General features: G+C 41.7%; 2 protein-coding genes across 5 annotated transcripts in view; one reads left to right on the forward strand and one right to left on the reverse strand.

Annotated features, from left to right (window-relative positions):
* FAM53A (family with sequence similarity 53 member A) overlaps window positions 1-17582 on the reverse strand; it is a 73292-nt gene extending 55710 nt beyond the window's left edge. For 2 of the 4 annotated variants that reach the window (XM_041123631.1, XM_030019672.1), the window contains exon 1: window positions 13616-13692. The gene's annotated coding sequence lies outside the window, so the exon portion shown is untranslated. Of the gene's footprint in view, window positions 1-13615; window positions 13693-17112; window positions 17135-17506 lie in introns of those variants that run through there. The other 2 variants (XM_030019666.1, XM_030019678.1) reach the window with 2 other exon arrangements.
* Window positions 10955-17819, forward strand: LOC115338957 (extensin-like). Its single transcript, XM_030008109.1, has 2 exons — window positions 10955-10962; window positions 17129-17819. The coding sequence occupies exons 1-2, from the start codon at window positions 10955-10957 to the stop codon at window positions 17817-17819; spliced, it is 699 nt and encodes a 232-aa protein (XP_029863969.1).
* The last annotated feature ends 3599 nt before the right edge of the window (window positions 17820-21418 follow it).

Below are 21418 nucleotides of genomic sequence, written 5' to 3' on the forward strand. Positions count from 1 at the left end.
TCTGTTCTATGACACATTCTGAAGTCTGAGAAAAGTAAAGGTTTATTATTCTATCTCTATAGTACTACTAAAGAGAGGTTTTATTTCTTTAAAAGTTTAGCCACAAGTAGTAGTGACTTGTAAAATCTCTGCCAAAATTAAGGGTAAAGATAGAAGAAAAGAAGTGCTCGTGTCACGAATTCTCTATCTTCTCAGTGACGTCACTAGGGCCTTTTTTGGGAACACTACTATAAATATGGATTACCCAACCCCCCAGACAATTAAAGGTTGTCAGAGGCTCATCCAATTTGACAAGCTACTTTCAAAGAGATGAAGAGTCCTGATGAAGACATAAAGCCAATTCAAAAATCTCTTCTTGGCTCTAAGAAAGCAAGGCAGCCAGACTCATTTCCAACCCACTCCTCCTCCTCTGCATCCTGCAGGACAAAATGTTCCAGCAACAGCTCATCTCACTGGGAAAATTTACATTTGTTTGAAACACTTCTACATTTCTCCTCTGTCTCTGGAAGTTCCATCTTGGATAAAGAAGAAAAGATCACAAGATTTTAGATGATTTCCCCATAACACAAATGTAGGTGTTTCTTGATGACTGCAATTCCATTTTTTACCCAGTGAGAACGAACACAGGTCATTCCCTCTTTCTGTTCCTTCACATTATTTCCTACTCTTCACTCAGAGTGCTACATGGAACCCTTATTACCAACAAACCCATAAAGACATACTTAGCCAGCTCCCAGCAGAAGAAAAGGATTAGCTGGAGTCAAAATTCCAATTCGGATAAGTAGGTCCTTTAAAATATTATCTCTATTTCAGCAAGCCAAAGCAGCTAATCACCCCAGCAGTACTAACTCCAGACCTAGATGATTTTGCTACTAGACTCTAGATGAAAGATATTGTGATTTTTTGCCTCCTGGCACTTTCTGCAGCATCCAAGAAGCATTTCAAAATTGAAACATCACACAAAACTGATCCAAGTTTTAACAGAGCATTGTCTGTCCCATCCTAGTTATGCTTGAAGCAAGACCAAGTTGGAAGACCAGCTTTTTAGAACCTGCTTAACTAATACTCTATGCCATCTGAAAAAACCTACATCATGTCTAGTTTCTTGCAATGCAGAATTCCAGCTTCCAAACAGAGAGAGAACATTCTACTCCTAAAACTACACATTATTTACCACAGCACTAAGAAGTTCACAGGGAGGCTAAGCATTCCTTGTAACATAAGTCTATTATTAATAACTTTTAGCCCAGAAAAGTTCTCGATAGCAGGCATTTAAAGAGAATTATTTGGACTCTATCCTTTTCAGCACTAATCTGCAGAGTGGTTATTCTGCAGCCTTCCAAAACTCCACATCAAGTAAAAAAAAAAAGTTTTAAAAAAAATCAGTTTTAATTAGAAAGTTTCCTGCAGCTATAGAATTATCCATCAATGTTTTGGGGGATAGGCACTAGAGGGGGACCCCTCAGTTTCCAACATGTTATACTTTAGGGATGCTCTCTTAATGCACAATTAACTACACCCCTTTATTTTCTGAGGTTCTCTATAAAAAGTTTAAAAACAGTGTATTAGAACAAAAGTTTCTGACCAAAAGGGACAAAGAGTAGAGTTTATAACCCTAGTTCATATTCTGTAGAAATTGTTTCACAACCATCTAGCAAATCCTGTTTAAATAGTAGTTCCTCTCCCCAAAGGGTTCCAATGTAACAAAATAAGGTGAAGCCCAACAACACTCTCTACAAATGCTAGAGCTCAGAATGAAGCCAAAGAACTTAGTTCCAACATTTGCAATTCAGAGTTTCTTAAGATGTATTTCCTGAGCTACAGAATCTCTTAGCTTTCTCCATGCAGTACCTTCATAAGCCAGTTTTTATTAGAAGGAAGCCTCAATATTATGAGGTGTTCAAGCCTGGATTAAGGTTGCCACAACTCCAGCACAAAACTGCAAAAAGGGACAAGAAAAATATGCTAGAAGGCATCCTTTATATTAACTGATGGCCACTGGAGTCAAGTTTCTCAGATATTCCACCAGCTCCGGAAGCACAAGTAATATCAAGAGCTCAGAACTGTCTGCTGAAGAACATACCTCACTTAATGTGCAAGACAGGACTATATTTCACCATTCTAAGGTTGAAAAACTAGGATTTGAGTAGTTACTGCCTCCAGATATAGATGAGAATAAATATTAGGTCCACTTGCCTCAAATGCAGAAAATCACTATGGAGCCCAGAATTTCACTGTTTTGGCACTAAAGCATCATCATTCTAACACCAACTGGTCACTGAGACAGCTGTGACAAAATATAAACCATTACTAAAATGAGGCTGCATCCTACACACTCACTTCTACTTTATCTCCTACACTTCAGTGTGAGAGCTCCTATGAGAAGGAAGCAAAGCCTCAACCGTCACATACAGCCTTTGGACTCCGTTTTGCTTAAAACGCAAGACATTTCAGCAAATCCCCTGAACACAAAGGGAACAAGTAGTACTCAGTCTTCTGATTGAGAAAACAGACCTTATTCAAAGCCTCCCAGGTGAGATGGAGAAAACCTGCAAACAGAAGCACCAGAAGTAAACTAAAGAGAATACCCTGGCTTAAGATGGTGCTTTCCAGTTTGCAAAACTCACAGCCAGATGATGCACTGGAAAGATGTTAAAGGTAATACTTTGGTGTACAGATTTCTCATTCTTCAGATGCAGAATTCATCCAGCTTGGCTGAGAAACACATACAAAATAAAGACCTAAAATTGTTTAATAAAATTTGAATTAGGAGCTAAAGATTTTACTCCCTTACACAGTGAACTGTTGTCTGTAGTAAATATACTACCCTTTATTTCTCAAGTTACTATCAGGTGGTTTGGGTTTGTTTTTAAACCAGAGGAAAGTCTCCTTCCAGAAAGGTGAAGGAAGGGTGAAGATACAGATGTTAAGCCTTTGTCACAGTTTATAAAATATATTTCTTAAAGCAACAGAAGTGGTGGAGAAGTAAGCTCAAGAGACTTTTTCCAGGTCATACCTAATTAAAGTAGGGAATGTATCACCACAGAAAACTAGGGCTAAGAACTCAACCCATCCAGAAGTTAAAGCATTTACTATTGCCAGCTCATATCAGTAAGAAGTCCCATCAGTCTCCCAGATTTAAACCTGTCTTTCAGACTTGAGGAAGACCTAACATTCACATCACAGACAAGTCATCCTGCATCTTTTGAAGTATTTTTGTTAGACAGGACAACAGATGAGCTGTGCCTTGTGTCTGATCCGCTACGAAGATGCTTTTCCAAGATGCTTTTGTTACTTACATTCTCTTTCCTAAAATAATCTACCACTATTTAAATGGCAGGCAAGGATTTCATTAATTTTGCTGAAGGATATTTACATCTACTATGTTTGAAGTTCCATTTGAGTTAGCCATCAGCGTTGGCCCATGACCAGTCATCTCCCTGCAATGTGCGATTTGGAATCTTTTTCCTCCTCCTTCTCACCATTACTGCAGAAAGCACAAGACTATGATGTACAGCGCTAAGGAACAGGAAGCCTAGTCTACTGAGGCTTTTATACGTGAACAGCAAGCCCTTTGCTTTTGCCATAATTATGAACTGAATGTGCTAACAGTCATTATTTCAAGAATACGCTAGCTCAAACTAAGAATTATTGCCTGTTTAATAAGTAGTTCAGAACAAAACCTCGTGGGCAATCACGACTTAAAGAGTATTACTGTAACTTTCAGTCTATATTACTGAAAGCTTGGAGCTCAGGTCCTACACAATTTATTTCCACCTCCACATACTGTTTTTATAATTACTCTGTTTAAAACCAATGGAAGTATTTATTTAGTATACAAAGCCTCCAGTAAGATACAAAATTCAGATTCATTATAAATAGTAATTTATACAAAGAATATTAGTGTTTGAAGAAACATACATACCATCAGCCTAAGCCTACCACACTCCCACTAAAGCAAGTGATCCAGATCATACAAGACCCACACAACTTTATTTTATTCTAAGGCTTCTGAAAAAAACACACATAGATAAAGATTAACTGGCCCTACTACTGAGATACTTGCTTCACTCCATCAGTTAGAGAAGAAAAGCCAGGGGAAAAAAATAAAGATAAGCAGTAGTATCACCTACTTTCTCTTAGTGTTTGCCCTTAAAAATGAGAAGAGTCAAACAGGCACATATACATGCTTTAAAAATACTCAGGCCTGAAAACCATGTAGCATTGACCCTTAACTTCTATGGCAGTGACAATGATGACTATTCCACACACATCCTGCTCCTCCATGATAGCCTGAAATAATATCAGTACTGAAGTACTGTTCTATTACCAAACCCTATGGCCTTGGAGCTGAGGGATTATACAAATCTCTTCCATACATCCTGCTTCCAGAACACACACAGCTAATAAACCTCCTCCTATTTGCCTTCAGGTTCATTCTGAAGAGTTTAGACATCTGGTTGGCTTGTTTGAAATAAAAAGCCCAACTAGTAGGTTTGTTTTTATGATCCCAAGTGTGAAATGTTCTTGCTGGAGGCCTCAGGCCAGGTGAAAAACACTTGTGTTAAGATGCTACTTCATGGCATTTCAGGGTTCTAATGAGCTATATAATCTGCACACAGGGAAGTCTCCCTAACATTAGCTTGCGTAAAACTATGGAAATTAAGAACAAGGAACCTACAGTAGTCCAAATATTTTTCAGTAAATAGTACAGCTGGTGAACTGCTAAATTTAGAACTCAAGTGCTTAGCAGTATTCTGTAAATATCCATCCATCTCGATGCTTACAGTAACACGAAATACACTTCTCCCCAAGCCTTACTGTCCTAATTCTTTATACGAGTAATATTTCCCTCTCATGACAAAGGACTATGCCCAATTTAGTGGCATAAGAAAAGTTTCAGTCTTTATCTCAAAATTATAACTCTCCAGAAGATCATTGTGCAATGGTACTGAATGAGCACACGTATGTGCGTATCCTTATTTTAGGAGTTTATGACAAATATATGGTTCACACATTTTCATATAAAACCCAAAAGTCTAAAAAAGAAAGCAAATTACAGGACGCAAGAGTAAAGTTCTATGCAGGCTTGCATACAGCGGTTAAGCTTTCTGCTGTATTATCTATCTTGAAAGAGCACAGAAATGCATTGAACAGATATGAGATACGGTGCGTAACAGACAACCAAGTTCCCTCTCATGGCCCAAACTTGTTCTCAATCATGGCTGACCATCTGTAATTTGTTACTCAAGAAACTGGAATTCATCTGGCAGGAGACACCACCTCAAAAGGCAACACACTGAAAGACCTCATGTTTTACTACACCTATCCAGTTACATGATCCATTAGAATTTAGAAAAAAGCCTAAATACCACACAGCTTTCAAGTAGCAAGAATTTTCTTTAACATAAAGAGGTCTCAGATATCACACTACAAATACCAAAACTGAATGCTAGTTTGAAGAATTTGTTGTTGTTGCTCCTTACGTTGCTAAACTACAGCTCATATCAACTTAATTATTTGTTGGTTTCCAACTTCTGTTTTGCACATCCCATGAGTCTTCCAATGCTGAAGTCTCTGAAAGGATCTACACTACCTATAAACTGCTTCACTACATGTGAACCATCAATAACAGTTCACAAATGCTCCAAGTATGAGCAGACCACAAATTAAAGTCCATTAAAATAACGGAATGAAATACAAAGACAAAAGCAGTACATATGTCAATATTGTGTGTGCTTTCAGCATCGATTCAGATATTACTTCAAGTGTCACAAGGGGCATCCCTCTTGCCAGACTTAAGGTACTTTAATAATGAGTTCAGTTGAGCTATGCAGCTCTTACTAGTTCACTAGACCATTCCAAAAGCAAGATAACTACTTTCTCTGTGCATTCAGCCTTCAACAGCACACTGAACAGCTGGATTCAGGAAACACTGTGCTAGAGGTCAAGACACAGACCAAGGGGTACACAATTGCAGTAGGTATTTAGAAAAAGCATTTGTAACAATTACATGAACTAACAGAAGTCTCATGAGACAAATGAAGTTATACCATGTAAGAAGATGACCACATTAAGTCAGAAAAAAAACCAGCGAACTCTATTTTAACTACATCAGTGATAGTTTTCTTTAAATACTGAAAGAAGACCTTCTGCTTGAAGGAAAAGCTCAGTATTTTCACTGTGTGCTACCTCAACACTATCAGATGTTTAATGAATGAGTCATTAATTCTACAAGCAAGTTCTGTGGAAAGATTCATTTGCCAAAGTGGATTCATAGGAAGTCACTAGGACTCCAAATCATGAAGTTTACTCACACAGTACAGGCTATGAAGCCTTAATGCAAAACCATGCTCCTGTATGGGAAGCAAATGGGCAAAAGGTGCTGATCAGTACACAAGTATTATGGACCACACTTCAGGTAGTATAGGGCAGAATAACTCAATTTTATTTGAGCACAAAAATGCCAGGTAAAAAACAGAAGTTGAGGACAGGGAAAAGCCTTTAGTTTTCATCTTCACTGATTCGGACAGAAATTTAGCAGCTTTAAATAGCAGTAGGTAAGTCACTTGACTAGCAAGTCAAGCACGTAACATCTGCAGACAACAACAGTGCAAGAGAGGACAGGACACTGAGTGTTTGGAAGGGAAATCTGTGTCCTCCCACTTGGGCAATTATCTTTACAGATGACTGCCTTCTGACAAGATCAGCTTCTGGTAACCAAGTTGAAGGACAAAACAGTAAAGATTTATGTGATAAAGTCAACAGTAAAAGAGATGCAAGCATGTCCTTTCAGCTCTTCACCTGAAAACTCTCAATCTTTCAAATGATCTTTCAATACTGATAAAAAGTGTGCTTTATCTAAACACGCTTTAAAATATGCCTCTGAAATTACATCTGGGTTTCTGGCATCTTCACTCATGCAAAGGTTAAGCATACTATATAGTCTGCATAAAGCAGTAACATCTTTTCTGCTGAAGATCTGAAACATCAAACCACTGCATTAGGGGAAGTCACTGGCTGAGCACCTGGACCCAAGAAGTACTGAAGTGATAAACAAGCTATTGACAGCTGCAGCCTTTTCTGCAGGTGCAAGAGGCATTTACTTCATTTCAGTTTGGCTCAGTTGAACAATTAGTTCAATAACTAGTTCAGAATTTAGAAATAGGTTTGGTTTTATTTGATCCTCTCAGATCTTGTGCTCAACTGAGAAGAGGGGAAGGGGGAAGGGAAGGTTCCCCCAAACCAGTTCCAAAATTTAAGACTGCATATTTAACAGGACTATAAAGTTTAGTCTCAAGGATACATGGTATTTTGCAACTGATTATATTACTAAGATTTGAGCATCACACTTAATACAGAAAAAACCTCCCACAACCAAGTATTAACCCACCTTGCACAGTTCCCCCGTACCACTCTCGGCTGCAGTTTCCACAGCCAAGCTTGCCTAGCAGCATCACCAACAGCAGGATGCACCTAACTAAACAAGCCTAAGAAAAAGCATCCTAACAACAAAATCCCCATTTCTGTTGACTATTATGAGTTTGGAGCAGTTAATTCAGCTGAAGGTGTTAGAAGCTAAGCAAGTAAATCCCCCCCCAAATATCTAACCTGAGGGCAGGAACTGGGATATGCCTTGCTGTACAAGTGAGCACACAAACGCTGCGCACAGCAAGCACAGAATTAATCCCCACTTTACCCACGCGCCCAATCCATGCCACCCACCACCTCGTCAAGGATATTACGGGGGATACTTCTCAGTCATACTATTCTGCAGCAAAAATTGAAGTTTTGGAATAACAGCATGAAGCTACTTATATCTTAACATTTTGAAGAGGAAATGTAGTGATTTTATTTTAAGATAAGGTGTTACGCAAATATAAGTTAAAAAGCCCTTTTACTTTTTCATAACATTAAAAATAAGCAGCTATACTTCACCTTGTGTATCAAAATATAAACAAGTGTTAACATCCTAAAGTACACTCCATACACATTTCACCATCCACGTTGCCTTTAACTTCTCAACACCAGGAGATGCTGCCTTACTTTTTTGGCAACATATTGTGCGTTAAGAGTGATCACTGAAGTAATCTCAGCTAACTAACAGTCAACATCTTCAAAGAAGGATTATCAGACTTTCTAAACCTCTGCTCAATTTAAGACTGCAGCATGATTTCAAAGGATAGATGTCCATCTCCTTAGAGCACACAGTGGAAAGAATGGTTAGAAGATTAATTATTCCAGCTTGCAGCCAGCTGCATCAAAACTTTAACTACACTCAAATATATCTGGGTGATGAGAATAAGCTGCTACATATGCAGGGAGTAGAAAAAGGGCAATGATTAGAGTAAGACTAAGGAAATTACTGGAAGGTAGAGATGCAAAGTAGCTTGAAAGCTTACAGGGAGAGATGCTGGAGAAGCAACAATGAAGAGTATTTACAGAACTGCGTCAAACAATCTCAACAGAGACAAGGCTCAGAGAAACCCACTTCTATAAGGCGCTAGATTAGTTATGTGAATCGAGTTCGGCAGGGAAGATATCATGAGAACTAAGATTTCAAAGACAGAAAGTTGCACCCATAGAGATGTCAACAAATACTTCCAAATACAAATCCAAGAAAATGTACCCGAAAGAAAAGTTAGCCCCAAGTGGTGGGGCTTATTCTTCAATGCCTACCTTGCGATGCAAGAGAAATTTCATCTCAGGAATGGAGAGCTTAAAACAACCCTAACTACAAATGACTTCAGAGTCACTCTGCAACACCTGGAATTATTTGCAAGGTACCACATTTAGGCTATTGTGTGATATATTTGAGTACAGGCAGAAACAGGCCACGCTTTTTAAAAAAAAGTTTTGGACATCAGTTTCTGAAGCTAGGCCTGCCTTCATTGCACCTCTGTCTTCAGAAAAAGGTCAAAATTCATGCGACTGGTCTCCAATTCCCCACATTCCAGTAGAATTGCAGGGGAGGTGGGGAACCTTTTGTGAGTACTAAAAGGCAACAAGGAGGTGAGTAGCACCCACCAGTTTCACTTTGACATCAAAGTAACAGGGTTTAGGGACAGGAGAGAACCTACTGAGGTCGTACACCTAGGTTTAAAGACTACTGCCTGTTGGAAGGTAAGCAAAGGCTGCACAGTGAATGCCATACTTGGTGGATAACCATACCCCCAGAGCAGTTATCAGTGGTGCATGGGAGAACACACCAAATAGGAACCCAGCTCAGTTCACCAATTTCTTTGTTTCCCATCATCTGTTGCTGGCAGAGTAGGCTTGTTACAAGTAGGAGAAAGGCTGGAAGAACTACAAGACAGCATTAAAATTCTGCGTAACTGACAAATTGGAAAACTGTTCTGCAAGAAATAGGATACAATTCAGTTCTGAAAGGTATGCTCAGGCAGGATTAACCAAGCAAACAGGAAGGCAAGTTCTTCAGAAGAAAGCTGTGGGCTAGGTTGGATCAACGGGCTGACCTTGAAACAAGTGTTAAGCTGTTGTAAGAAAGTCAAATGTATGGGGATGCATAAACAGGAATATCAGCTCCAGGGCACATGAAACAGCCTTTTTACTCCACTCAGCACAGGAAAGCCTCAGCTGTAAGCACCACACTTGAAGACCAATGTGAACTAACTTGAGAGAAAAACAAAAATGATTAGAGCTGAAAAAACAGGACCTCTTGGGAAGAACTGAATACACTAGCTTTATTTAGGCCAAAAGTATCACAAGGCTGCAGGGTGGAAGACAAGACACAAGGAAACAGGAACATCACAAAGAACAGTTCAAATATTTTTAAAAGATTAGTTACTACAGCATAAAGAATAGCTGTCCCTCATGCCCAGGGAATTGGCAATAAGCTTGACCTGCAGTAAGGAAGATGTCTAGTTACGTATTCAGAACCAGTTTTAATGCTGAGGACAGCAAAGCACTGGACTGAGGAGAAAGTAGAGCTACTCAAGTTTCTTTTATGAATCACATTAGAAGTGCAATACTGGTACAGGGCAGGGGATTCTTACAACCAGCCTACAGCTTTCTCAGCCCTACTTTTTTTTTTTAAAATGACTACCTCAATTTCAAGCCACTGTAATGTCTTTGCTTATCCTCCTACAGCATATGTTTAGTTTCAATGAGCTAGAAGTTACTTTTCTGAGTTTTCAAATTAAGACTTCAGGATTTGCATGTTCAGGTAATTTTACTATACAACAAAAGTCACACCTGCCTCATACTTTCTTCACACAGAAATAAATCAACTCCAATCATCTCCCATGGCAGTATGCAAATTTCAGCAATATTGCAGTATCCTGTTGTATCTTTCCCCTCTAACCAACAGAAACCAGAAGCCAATTACTTCAGAAAGACATGCGTGCTTAGCGTTCTAACAACCTGGAACAGTGATGTAATAGCTTTCATTGATGCGGTGTCACAAAGCACCCTGACACAAACATATGCACGCAACTTTTAATACAATTATAGCCTTAGGCTTGGTTAGGACTTCCTGAGGATGGAAAATGCTGCACACAAACCAAATATTCCAAAATAAAAACTAAGATATGCAGGATTTTACAGATGGGGTTTTGAAACAGACAGCATTAGTTACAGGCAGTCAGAGGAAGTCTGTGCCTGAGGTAAGTTACATGTTCACATTTGAACTGCAAAATATAAAGTCACTGAACAGGGGAAGAATTAACTCGTAAGAGCTCAAGCACAAATAGGACACCAAAGCAGCACACAACAAAGACAAAATACTATCCTTTTTCATCCTCTGTAATAGTTCCGGTACTACAAGTACTTATCCAGGTACTTGTCTCTTTGCTTAAATGCCATCCTTCTGATTTGTGAAACATGAAAATAAGAGAGCAGCAACAGTCCATATTACCCTCCAGGAGTTCAGCAATTTCTTATCTGAATATTGAACCGGACAGGTCTGGTCAGGATGGAGTCCTAATGGAAAACGATGACGAGGTAAGCAAGCACACACATAGCCAAGCTCAAATGGACTACCATATGTACTGAGAAGTCAACAGGCTAAGCTTCACACATGTTCCAGTGCCAGCAGTATCCTCTTCTAACCAGCAACTCTGCTATTGTATCTTAACCTTCGGTAGCCCCTTACAGCAGGCAACAGCACTTCAGTTTAGCCTCCAAATTACACTTCTCAAATTCATCAAGTTTCAACTTTGTTGTTCCATTTAATCACTTTTAAAAAATGAAAAGATGAGGTCCTAGGTACCCACTCCTTCTCCCTTTCCCACTAGAAGAAATATATACCATATTTTAGCCAATTCAAGTAAGTAGTTATTGAATGCTGTTTTCATTATTGCCCTCTCCTCCTCACTTACTAAATACTGCATCAAATTACACTCTGGAGCACAGCAGCAGTCTTGAGGCATGCTTACACACCGCTACACTCCACTCCAAATAGGACATAATGAGTAATTATTTGCCACTACTATTAGGCTGGGATAATTGAGCAAAAAGGTTCCGTTTTTTTAAACTAGGATTGTAATTCTAACTGTCAGTTCATCAAAAAACTATGCAGCCATACAAATAGATCCTAGGTATGTAAATAGAGACCATCACTTAAAAAAAAAAATCACAACCTCGAACAGTCCATAGAACAAAAGTCTCCTATGTTACAAAAACAAAGCTAGTTCATACCATGATACAAAAACCACCTGCAACCTCAGTGGCCATCTATATGTTGACTAAGATATGCTGAGCTACAAGAGACAAAAAACACAGTGGATCCAGACCCATCCAGCTTCAAGCACATTTCCACAACTCTGTGTCGATTCATATTCTGCATCACAACTGAGGTTCCAAACTTCAACATTTTTCATATTCTGCACGCTACTTTTGGACTGTGGAAGTTGATAAAGAAACAGGGTTTGTCAGACCCTAACGACATACATACAGCTTTTTATCACTTGCACCCTTCCTTAAATACGATAAATGTTCATCACTCTAAAACCAGAAGAGGTCAAATCAACAGAAACCTTGAAAGACAACAGAAAAGTGCATTTCTCATTGGGAAAGCAGAGGGAGTTAAAGGAAGCAGTACCTTTAAAACAAGAATTTTCCCTATAAACAGACTTCGGAGGATAGAATAAAGAACACAATCATCACACAGTATCCAGTAGTAACTGTATGAAATGGAGGAATACTTCATTATGACAAAATCTAAAGCCACAATTAAGAAGGTGGAACACACATGCACAGCACTGAAGGAATGATTTAGTGCCATAGACATCAACACGAACTGCACAGAGCAAAAATTAAACATGCTGCAATAATAATTTGAACTGCCCAATTAGGTTAAAAAACGCATCTACCCTACAAATTAAAAAACCTCCCAAACCCCTCAAAGGCATTAATGCTGTTCACAATGTTATTTGAGATGCAAATTAGAGACCTAAAGTTAATATAACACCAACAGCAAGTTCCTATTATTCCCATTCATGGCTCAAGGGGAGGCGACAGTAGAAGAGAAGCCACAGCCTTGTATGAGGTCTTATTAGGACAGTAAAGGTTTTTCTTAATCTTTTAAGTTAATCCACCTTAACTTCAGCGTAGAAATTGCCAAATTATAAATGTGATCTTTCACAAACCCAGAAAACTTAAGTTGCATTAACAGCTGCCGAGGCTGGTTGGATGAGGGGGATGTTAAGGAGAAACAAGTATTCTTCAGAAAAAAGGAATTCAGATCCTGTCTTCCACCATCACAGATCTCAGTCTAAAGCACAAAAGTAAACATATAGACAGTGGTACTGCAGTTATTTCTTCAACTATTTCCTGTACCAGCTGGGTTCCAATTTTAAAGCTCAGCAAACGCAGAAACAGCTTTCTTCCATCTGAAATGCCTTTCCCACAACGACATGTAGGTCTTAGTACACCGAGTCAGTTTTGCAAATGACACTTCTAATGACAGCTCTAGGCAAAATATTGTTTGATTTCACACTCTTAGCTCTATCTGTACAGACAGACTTACACACATTGAAGAGCAATTGCCATCACTGGCACTGTATGTCCAAAGCTCTAGGCCTGCAATTTGATACATCATTGACAGTATTCTTCCCTGTACTTTATACTAGAGTTTAATTTTCACAGGAACTTAAACCAATGTTGCCATACTAAATTCAGAGCAATGATGCTAACATTAGGTAATCAGAACCCTTCATCCTCCTGTTTACACCCAACAAGCAAAACGTAAGTGATGGCCTGCATTTCACTAAAATATAATCAAGTTCAAACAGTTGAAAGCCAATTATATCAGTTTTGTTTTTATAACTCAGGACATTTCCCAATTGAAACATTTCATTTTCTAAAGCATGGTATTCAACTGCTTGCTTAAAAAAAAAAAAAGGGCCGTCAGTAAACTGAAAGCCATAACCCAGATAATGTATTTAGTAACAACCCTGCCTACTTCCTCCCCTCAACCTAAAAATTAGCAGAAACATGGCCTTCAGAAGTTACTTGTACCCACTACAAACCACCAGAAGTTAGCCGAGGAGTTTCTTGCCAGTTTGTTCATGACACTATTTCCCATACCGACCAAACAGAAAAGCCAAAACAGCACAAAACATAGAAATGGCAATATTAAAGAGCTGACAGTTACCTTGATTTCAGGTTTTTCTATACTCAACAGTACTCCAATATCCAGTTGGGTCATCACAGAAAAATCTGTAAAACAGCCTAAAAAGGAGTTGAAAACTTTTTTTTTTTTTACAGGCCTCCTTTTGAGGGGGAAAGAAAATCCTTAAAGAAAACCATTTTCTAAAATATGACTGTCTCAATCCCCCTAGCAGAGCATTTACAGTCAAGAGAAACCAACAAAGCACAGATATTTTTTTTTTTAATTTTTTTTTTTTAATACAGACTCTTTCATCACTGGATTGCAGTACTTCGCTGTCGGCTAAGATCGTTAACCACACAAACTTCATGATGTACCAAAAAACACATTGTCAATGTAAATGGCTACCTCTCAGATATAGACAGTCAATATATTAAAATAACTTACTTACCAAGAAAGTATCAGCCACTACACTGAGTTCAAGTAGCTGTTTTCCTAGCCATGAATTTCTTCCCTAGAACTAATGAAAAGGGCTGCCTTCTGCTCATTAACCCTTCCTTCAGGAGTGCTCATAAACCCCTTCACAGGTTTCTGTGTATAGTTTCACCCCCCCAGTAAGCTTATGTTACTTACAGTATCTAGAATAAAAGTTACAGCTACTTCTGCAAGCGACAGGAATCTCTTACATGTTCTATCATAATATATTCCAAAATAAAAGTTTATATGTAGATTGTGTAATGCTAAAGACAAGGTCCTATGAACATTTACCTGCAAGATCATTCCTACATGAATATCAGCTCTCAAGAACATAAAAAATAGTCCAAGAAATTTATTTTATAAAAATAAAAATGAAAGTTCAAAGCAAGCAAAGTTTTCTCTAAAAAGAAAGCACAAAACTTGTGAGCTTGCAGGGGAGAAGGAAATTCACTGTCTCCAAAAGGCAAAATTTCTGTTTATTATGACCATCAAAATACAGAAAAAGAAATTTCGATGATAACACCAGTATTTTCCACTAAAGGTTTAACAAGACTTCTTACTAGTATTTAAGAAAACGCAAAACAGAACCAGAAAGGACAAATTCTTAGAACAAAACTCGAAACCAGCACCAAAAAAAGTGTAGGAGCGAGGAAAGAATTGTGTTTGGAAAGTTTTAAGTACACCATGTTTCTAAAGGGAATAATCTATCAAACCACAGGAGGTGACTAGAACTGCCATCATCACTGCTAACACAAAGGAATGTAGATTGGGGGGAGGCAACAGAGGAAGGGGGAGAAAGAACAGGGTAGGGAAAATGAGAAGGAACTAAAAAAGGGAGCTACAGTAATGGCTACCAGACTCTCAAGGAATTCCTATAGGAAAGAATAAATCCTTCATGTTTTTCTTTATTTAAAGCAATCCATGCAATAAATTGCAGTCATCTCAGTACCGTTAATCTTTCAGTTTATCTGCTCACCATATTTTCATAACTGTAGTTTTATGCCTATGCTAAACTTCCAAAGCTTAATACAATGGTTGCGAATAGAAATACTATTTCTTCTTTCAGCCTCCTCATTCTTCTGAATCATAGTACCCTGCAGAAAAACAGCTTTCCAAGAGGACACAGGTAAGTTTAACTACACCAAATTTAAAATATCCCTCTCCAATTATTTAATCAACTTTAATTCTCAAGTTAAAGACACAATAACTACGGGTTACACACTGGCAGGTAAAGGCCGCTAGAGGACAGCCAGATTACCACAGCATGGAACATCCTGAAAGGATATCATTAGGGGGATGATCTTGCAGATCAGTATTTTATGTCTAATAGGCAGCATGTACTTCCATATGATGAAGAGCAGCATCTTGTTAGTGACAAAAAAAATAGGGATGATTAAAAGTAACAGACATATTAATATGAATAGTATTTCCCCGAAATTCAAAGCGAGTGAGTAGTAAGTAAACCCATTTTCCAGTTAGGAGTTCCACCAGCTTATGTAGAACTACTTGAAATGTATATTTGAGCTCCTTACACACAATGATCTCCTGCCTCGGAGCGCAACTCTTCCGAGCATTTTCAGACGCACAATAATTGTAAAGATACAAGCTCTTTGGGCTCAATCACATACACTGCATCTCCAATAAAACCAGATCAAGTCACATGCTTTATTAGGAAAGTTTTTGCTATTCGGCAAACACTGCACTCCAGATTCCATAAGCCCGACTCGAAGCAAACAGACTATCCACAATTAAAACACATGCAGAAACATCTGAGCTTGCCACAAGATACACAAACTTACTGGTTCTTGCCAGAAATGGCTTTGACGGAAGTATTTTCTAGCAGTCAGGCATATGAATGGGAGGCAATGTCACAGTAAAGGCTGTAATAACTGTTCTCAGGAGCTAATTTTAATGTAAGCACAGTGAACCAGAAAATAGATTTGACCAGCTGGCTCAACTCATCCTGAGGCCTAGAACTCGGCATGCACGTTAAAAGCCAGTGCCTTATCTGGTCTGACTCACCAAGCCACTCTCAACCCTGCAACCTGAAAGTTACAGGGCTACTACAAAGCACTGTTTCTGTAACGGTTGTTTTCTGAACGGTTATGACGGATATATCATTTACCTAAAGAGAAAACACCTTAACTTTCAGATCTGTACCAGAAGAGTTCAGATAACTGATGCAACGCCAAACCAGAGGATCGTCTACAACGGCCAGCCTCTCTGTCTCACGAGACCTAAAGCGACCTCCTTAAACAGCACCCAAGATTTGGAGAATGCAGTTCTATCTAGCCTTCGCACAGGCAAGGAGACATTTAATAAGCCAAATAATCGGAACAAAGCCACGTTACTGCCCTTCGGAAAGCTGGAATAACACAAAGAGCCTATTCACTCACCGATCTCGGACTTTTGAACCCAACTGGTCGTTACACTCACGAGCCATAAATTAGGAATCAACTTTCCTATCGCTTGAGGGAGGGGAAGGAAGAAAATAATCACGGTTTTCACCCAGGAACCATTGTGGAAGGCAGCTATTGTGGAAAAACGCGCACCTACTCTGACGTAACTCTCTACCCTTGAGCAACGGAGGGGAGAATCGCCTCCAAAACCCCGGGGCGATGTGCCCGCAGGCGTGTGTCCCGCAGGGCAGCGGCACAAAGGAATGCCCGCGCCCGGCCGAGCCCCGGGGACCCCCCCGGGACACCCCCCCCCTCCCCCGGCCGCCGCCGGGGCAGGCCGGAGCCCTCGCCTGGAGCGGCCTTCGGAGACACAGCACCGCCGCGCAGGCAACCTAATTCCCATCCCGAGCGGCAATTATTAATGCTAATGAGGTGGGGGTTGGTTTGGGTTTGGTTGGGGTTTTTTTTTTTGGGGGGGGGGGGGTGCTATTTTTTCTTTCTTCTGCCAGGGCTGCGGGCAGCCGCCGCTTCGCTTCCACACGAAGCCTTCGGCTAATGGCAGGGCGAAAAGGCAGCTAACCTTTACCTCCAGCTGCGATGAAGGAGCGCGGCCCCCGCTCTCAATACCAACAGTAATTAAAAAAAAAAAAAATACAGCACCCATACCTATTTATCCATCTAGCTGTATAATTAAAGAGACGAGCAGCCCGCAGCTCTGCGGCAGCAGGAGGGCTGCAGCCGCGGGGAAGGGCAGCTCCGGGGTGACACCCCCACCCCGCAGGGTCCCTGTCGTCCCCCCACGGGGCGGCGGCGGCCCGTTCTGCGCTCCTTCGCCCACCGAGAGCTCTCCGGTCCCCACAGTCGCCCGGGTTCCGCGAAGGGGTCCGGGCCTGGCCGTCTCCCCTCCAGCCGGCACTGCCTCCAGCCGCCTGAACGGCTGTTACCTGCCGGTTGCGCTCGCCCTCGGCCGCCGGGTGCTGCCACCCGCAGCCGGCCTGCCTGCCTGCCTACCTTCCCTCCCCCGCCCGCCTCCCCTCACCGCAGCGCCGGTCACCGGTACCTGCGCCCGCCCGGGCCGCCTCCCCTCCGCGTATGGACCGGGCTGCTCAACGGCAATTGAACAAAACACAGCCGGCTCCGCCCCCTCCCGGCACCCACCTGCTCCCATTGGCTGGCCCGCCCGCCCGCCGAACTTTGACCCGCTCTGCCATAGGACGGCTCGGCGAGCTGGCCCCGCCCACAAGGGGCGGGGGGCCGGTCCCGTTCCCGGCAGGGACTCACGGCTCTGGTGCCGGGCGGGGCGGGGAGGACGCGCCGGACTACAGCCCCCAGCAGGCGTTGCGGCGGCGCGGCGCCCTTCTCTCATTGGCTAGCCGGGGAGCGCGCGGAGGGGTGCTTGGCGGGGGCGGGGGGGAAGCTGCGCTTCTCGCCCGGGGGGCGATTACGTCATCGCGTCCCCGGATGGAGCCGCAAGAAGGACGCGGGTGCGCGTGTGGCGCAGCGAGCGGAGCCCAGCCGGCCGAACTGCGCATGCGCACTGGCCAAGGGGGCTGGGGTGGGGGCCCTCACCTCACCTCACCTCACCTCAGGAGGGCGGGAATGGGTGGTGATGGTTCTTCTTCTCCTCCTCCGCCTCAGGGCGGTGGGGCTGGGGTCTGGCCGGGTGTGGTGGTTGCCCCCCGCCCGGAGCGAGGCCGGAGCATGCCAGTCAAGGCCGCCCTGCTGGGTTTGGGCCTTGTGAGTCTGTGGGTGACCTCCGCTAAGGCCTGGCCTGGCCCGGCCCGGCCCGGCCCGGCTGGTTGCGCCCAGCCTGGCGACGGTGGCAGAGCCTCTCCCCAGAAAGGCTGAGGTGCGGGCAGCCGGGCCTGTGGCAGTGCCGGAGGGAGCAGGAATGGCACCCGGGGCTTCCCCCAGAAGCAATTGCCGTGGCTTGCCCTAACCAGCTCCCACTGCTTATGTGACTTTCCCCATAGCTGGTTCTTCCCAGCGACGTGCTGCTCTGGGCTGTGTAACGGTGTGGTTACACTGCCCTCTGCTTGCCTGCTCCGTGCCTCCCTCAGCTGGCGGCTTCCAGGCCGACCTGCGGGAAATACCTCAGCTTCGTCTCCCACAGGGGTCCCGCATGGATCCGGACTGGTGCCATCTTCTCTTGTCTCTCAAAATGGAGGCCAGAAAAAAACCAAACATCTGCTTCTTACTCTGCAAGAAATGTTCCTATGGGAGTTTTTCAAAAGCAGTTATGAGTCAGCCGTAGTGAGGAAGTGGGATGTGTTTGGACAACAATTACATTGTACACTTGTCAGGGCAGAGACTGCTTTATGTGGATGCATAGTCCTTAACATCATGAGAAACCAAGCCCTGATTTACTGTTGCCTACAGGCCTAACGTTACAGAGGTATGGGTATTTTTTATTAATGGTAACTATTAGCAAGCTCTTCTCATCCCTTTAACAAGGATCTGCTATGTCAACCCTCTGCAACCTGTTCTTCAGTGTTTGCACATGGAGTTGTATTTCACTCGCTCACCTTTCCTTTGACCCAGAAGTTTTTCAGCTGACTTTACCTTACTATCCTGAAAGATTTTGCTGAATTACAAGACAATGCTGCAATAGATACATAAGTTAACATTGCAATGCAGAGTCCAAACCAAAACTGTGTTCCTGGGAAATCCTTACTTTGGCTTGCTTACTTTCTAGGCTTTCAAATTTTTACCTTAAGAGACCGATAACTTAAACCCAATTTTACTTCAAACAGCATTACCAGGTTTTGCTGCTCATTCTCCATCACTGTCGTCTCATCTTTGGCACTCTGTACAACCCTACAGTACCCAGTTTCTGGAAAAAGTTTGTGTGTTTATTTTGATAAACCTTAGGCTGAAATTTTTTCAAATAGTTTTCCGAGATACCTTTCCCAAATTATACAGTGAATATTTAAATTAGCGTACTAGTTCTCTGTAAGATCAACACCTACCTCTCTTTAGAAAGATGTTACAAGCGATTAAAGGTACACAGAGAAAAGTAGACAGCCTTCTCCCATAGCTCAGTCCTGGCTCTTGAAATATTTTCTGGTTGTGCTCATTTTGCTCCTGGCCTTATTGTGAATTCTAGTGCATGGGAAATTGTAGTTCATCTGCTTTCATGATCCTACCCATATCTTTGGCAGGGATTTGGCTCCATCCTGTAATCAGTTTTGTACACAGAATTCCCCATTGAAAACAAGTTATCCCTGAAGCATTTCATTGCTAAATCCTTATCCAAACTTAGAATTAACAATTTAGTTTTTTAAAAAATGAAGTCATAATGTAATTTTATCTTTCACAACCATTATACCTAAGTATTCCACTGGAGTTTAGCAGCTCAGGCGTGAGATTTTGGTGTAAAACTGGTTTTCCCTCACCTACAAGTTCAACCATTTTCATAGTTTTGAAACATTAATGTTCCTCTCAGTTAAGCCACAACACTTTCCTCCAGCCTCCTGCACTATTTCCGCTGCAAGTAAAGGTAAAACCAGAGGGAACTTTGTGTTTCTGAAACTGAACTGTTTCTTGATTGCAACTGTTTACTTACAGCCATGGCTGCAGTAATGGGGGAGGCATGTGAAGGGAGCTACAGCTGCACTCCCCCAGCAGTCTGTGCTTCTGCTTTCAACTTCCACAGGCTGGATATTTCCAACTAGGGTAAAAACTTTGCAGTTATTAAATTATCTTATGGATTAGATAACTCTTAAATCTTCTTTCTCTTCTTCTATAATTTCCTCCCCTGTAATTTCTCCCCTGATTTCTTTTATCACTTTCCATTCTTTTCTTCAACTTTATCAGCTTTTTTCCCATTGCAACAATGGCTGCTCTTCTCTTGGGGTGGATCTGCTTTTACCTGTCTGTAGTCCAAAAGCAGGTGGGAAGCTGAGCCCTAAACTAGTCATGTTACAGAGGTGGTACCACCTATGATCAGCTGGTTGCATCCCAAAACTTATCACGTGGGCAAATCCCATACAACAGTCAACAAAAACTAAGGGACTGGGGTGGGAGATAGGAGTGAGAGATCATATCTGAGACAGGGCAGGTGGTAGCTTTAGTCAATGTCATTCGGTATTCAACCATAGTCGTCTTCTATTTTATACCCAAGAGTAAAGCTCTGGCAGGGATCCAGTTTATAAATCAGATCTTGGTAAACACAGACCTAAATTCCCCTCATGACAAAGTTCGATAGTAATTGTCTAGCACTTTAAATATCTAATTACAAACATGCTACCACATGTTAAAGTGGTTGGTGTCTGTTCACTCAACTGTGTGTCTCCAGGAAGGGCCATCTGTTTCCAACAAACAGTGAGACATTAATATAGACAGGTTTCTAAATTTAAAAAAAAAAAGAGAAAAAAAACAACTAAAGAGAGACACAAAGCTGTCTTTACAATAAAGCACAGGCTCAAAAAGGTGCAATCAGAACGAACCTCAGGAGAAAGTTTTCACCCAAGGGAACTGATGCATGGCATGCTTGTTCAAAGATACCCTTCTGGGGATTATTTTATATGTGCCTAAACTACTGGAGTAAGCATTAATAAGTCTTCACTACATATACAGATGATATGTTCAGTTTGGTCCATCTTGACCCCTGTTTTCCCTAAGGGAATAGCAGTTCCTCTTACATCCCAACTCGACACCTAGGACCTGGATCCAGTTGTTCAAGAAAGGGAATGTTTTCCCCTCCTTAATCAGACTGAGGTAGATAGACAGGCATGAGTGACACTCTGGCTTTGCCTCTCATGCGAAAACAACAGATAGACCTTAATGCTACGGATGTGTTACTACTAAGCTGCTGCCAATATAGGCAAATTACCACCTGAGATCAAGAAGGGAAACACAGGAGACTATGCAGCTCAGTTCTTTTTTTGTTATTATTTTTATACTGTTTGTAGATAAGGAGCCAGCAGCTATTTGATGTAGTTAAAGAAATCAAGTGCAAAAATAGTTCTGA

The sequence above is a fragment of the Aquila chrysaetos genome, chromosome 1, assembly GCF_900496995.4.
Source record: "Aquila chrysaetos chrysaetos chromosome 1, bAquChr1.4, whole genome shotgun sequence".
Taxonomy (NCBI): Eukaryota; Metazoa; Chordata; class Aves; order Accipitriformes; family Accipitridae; genus Aquila; species Aquila chrysaetos.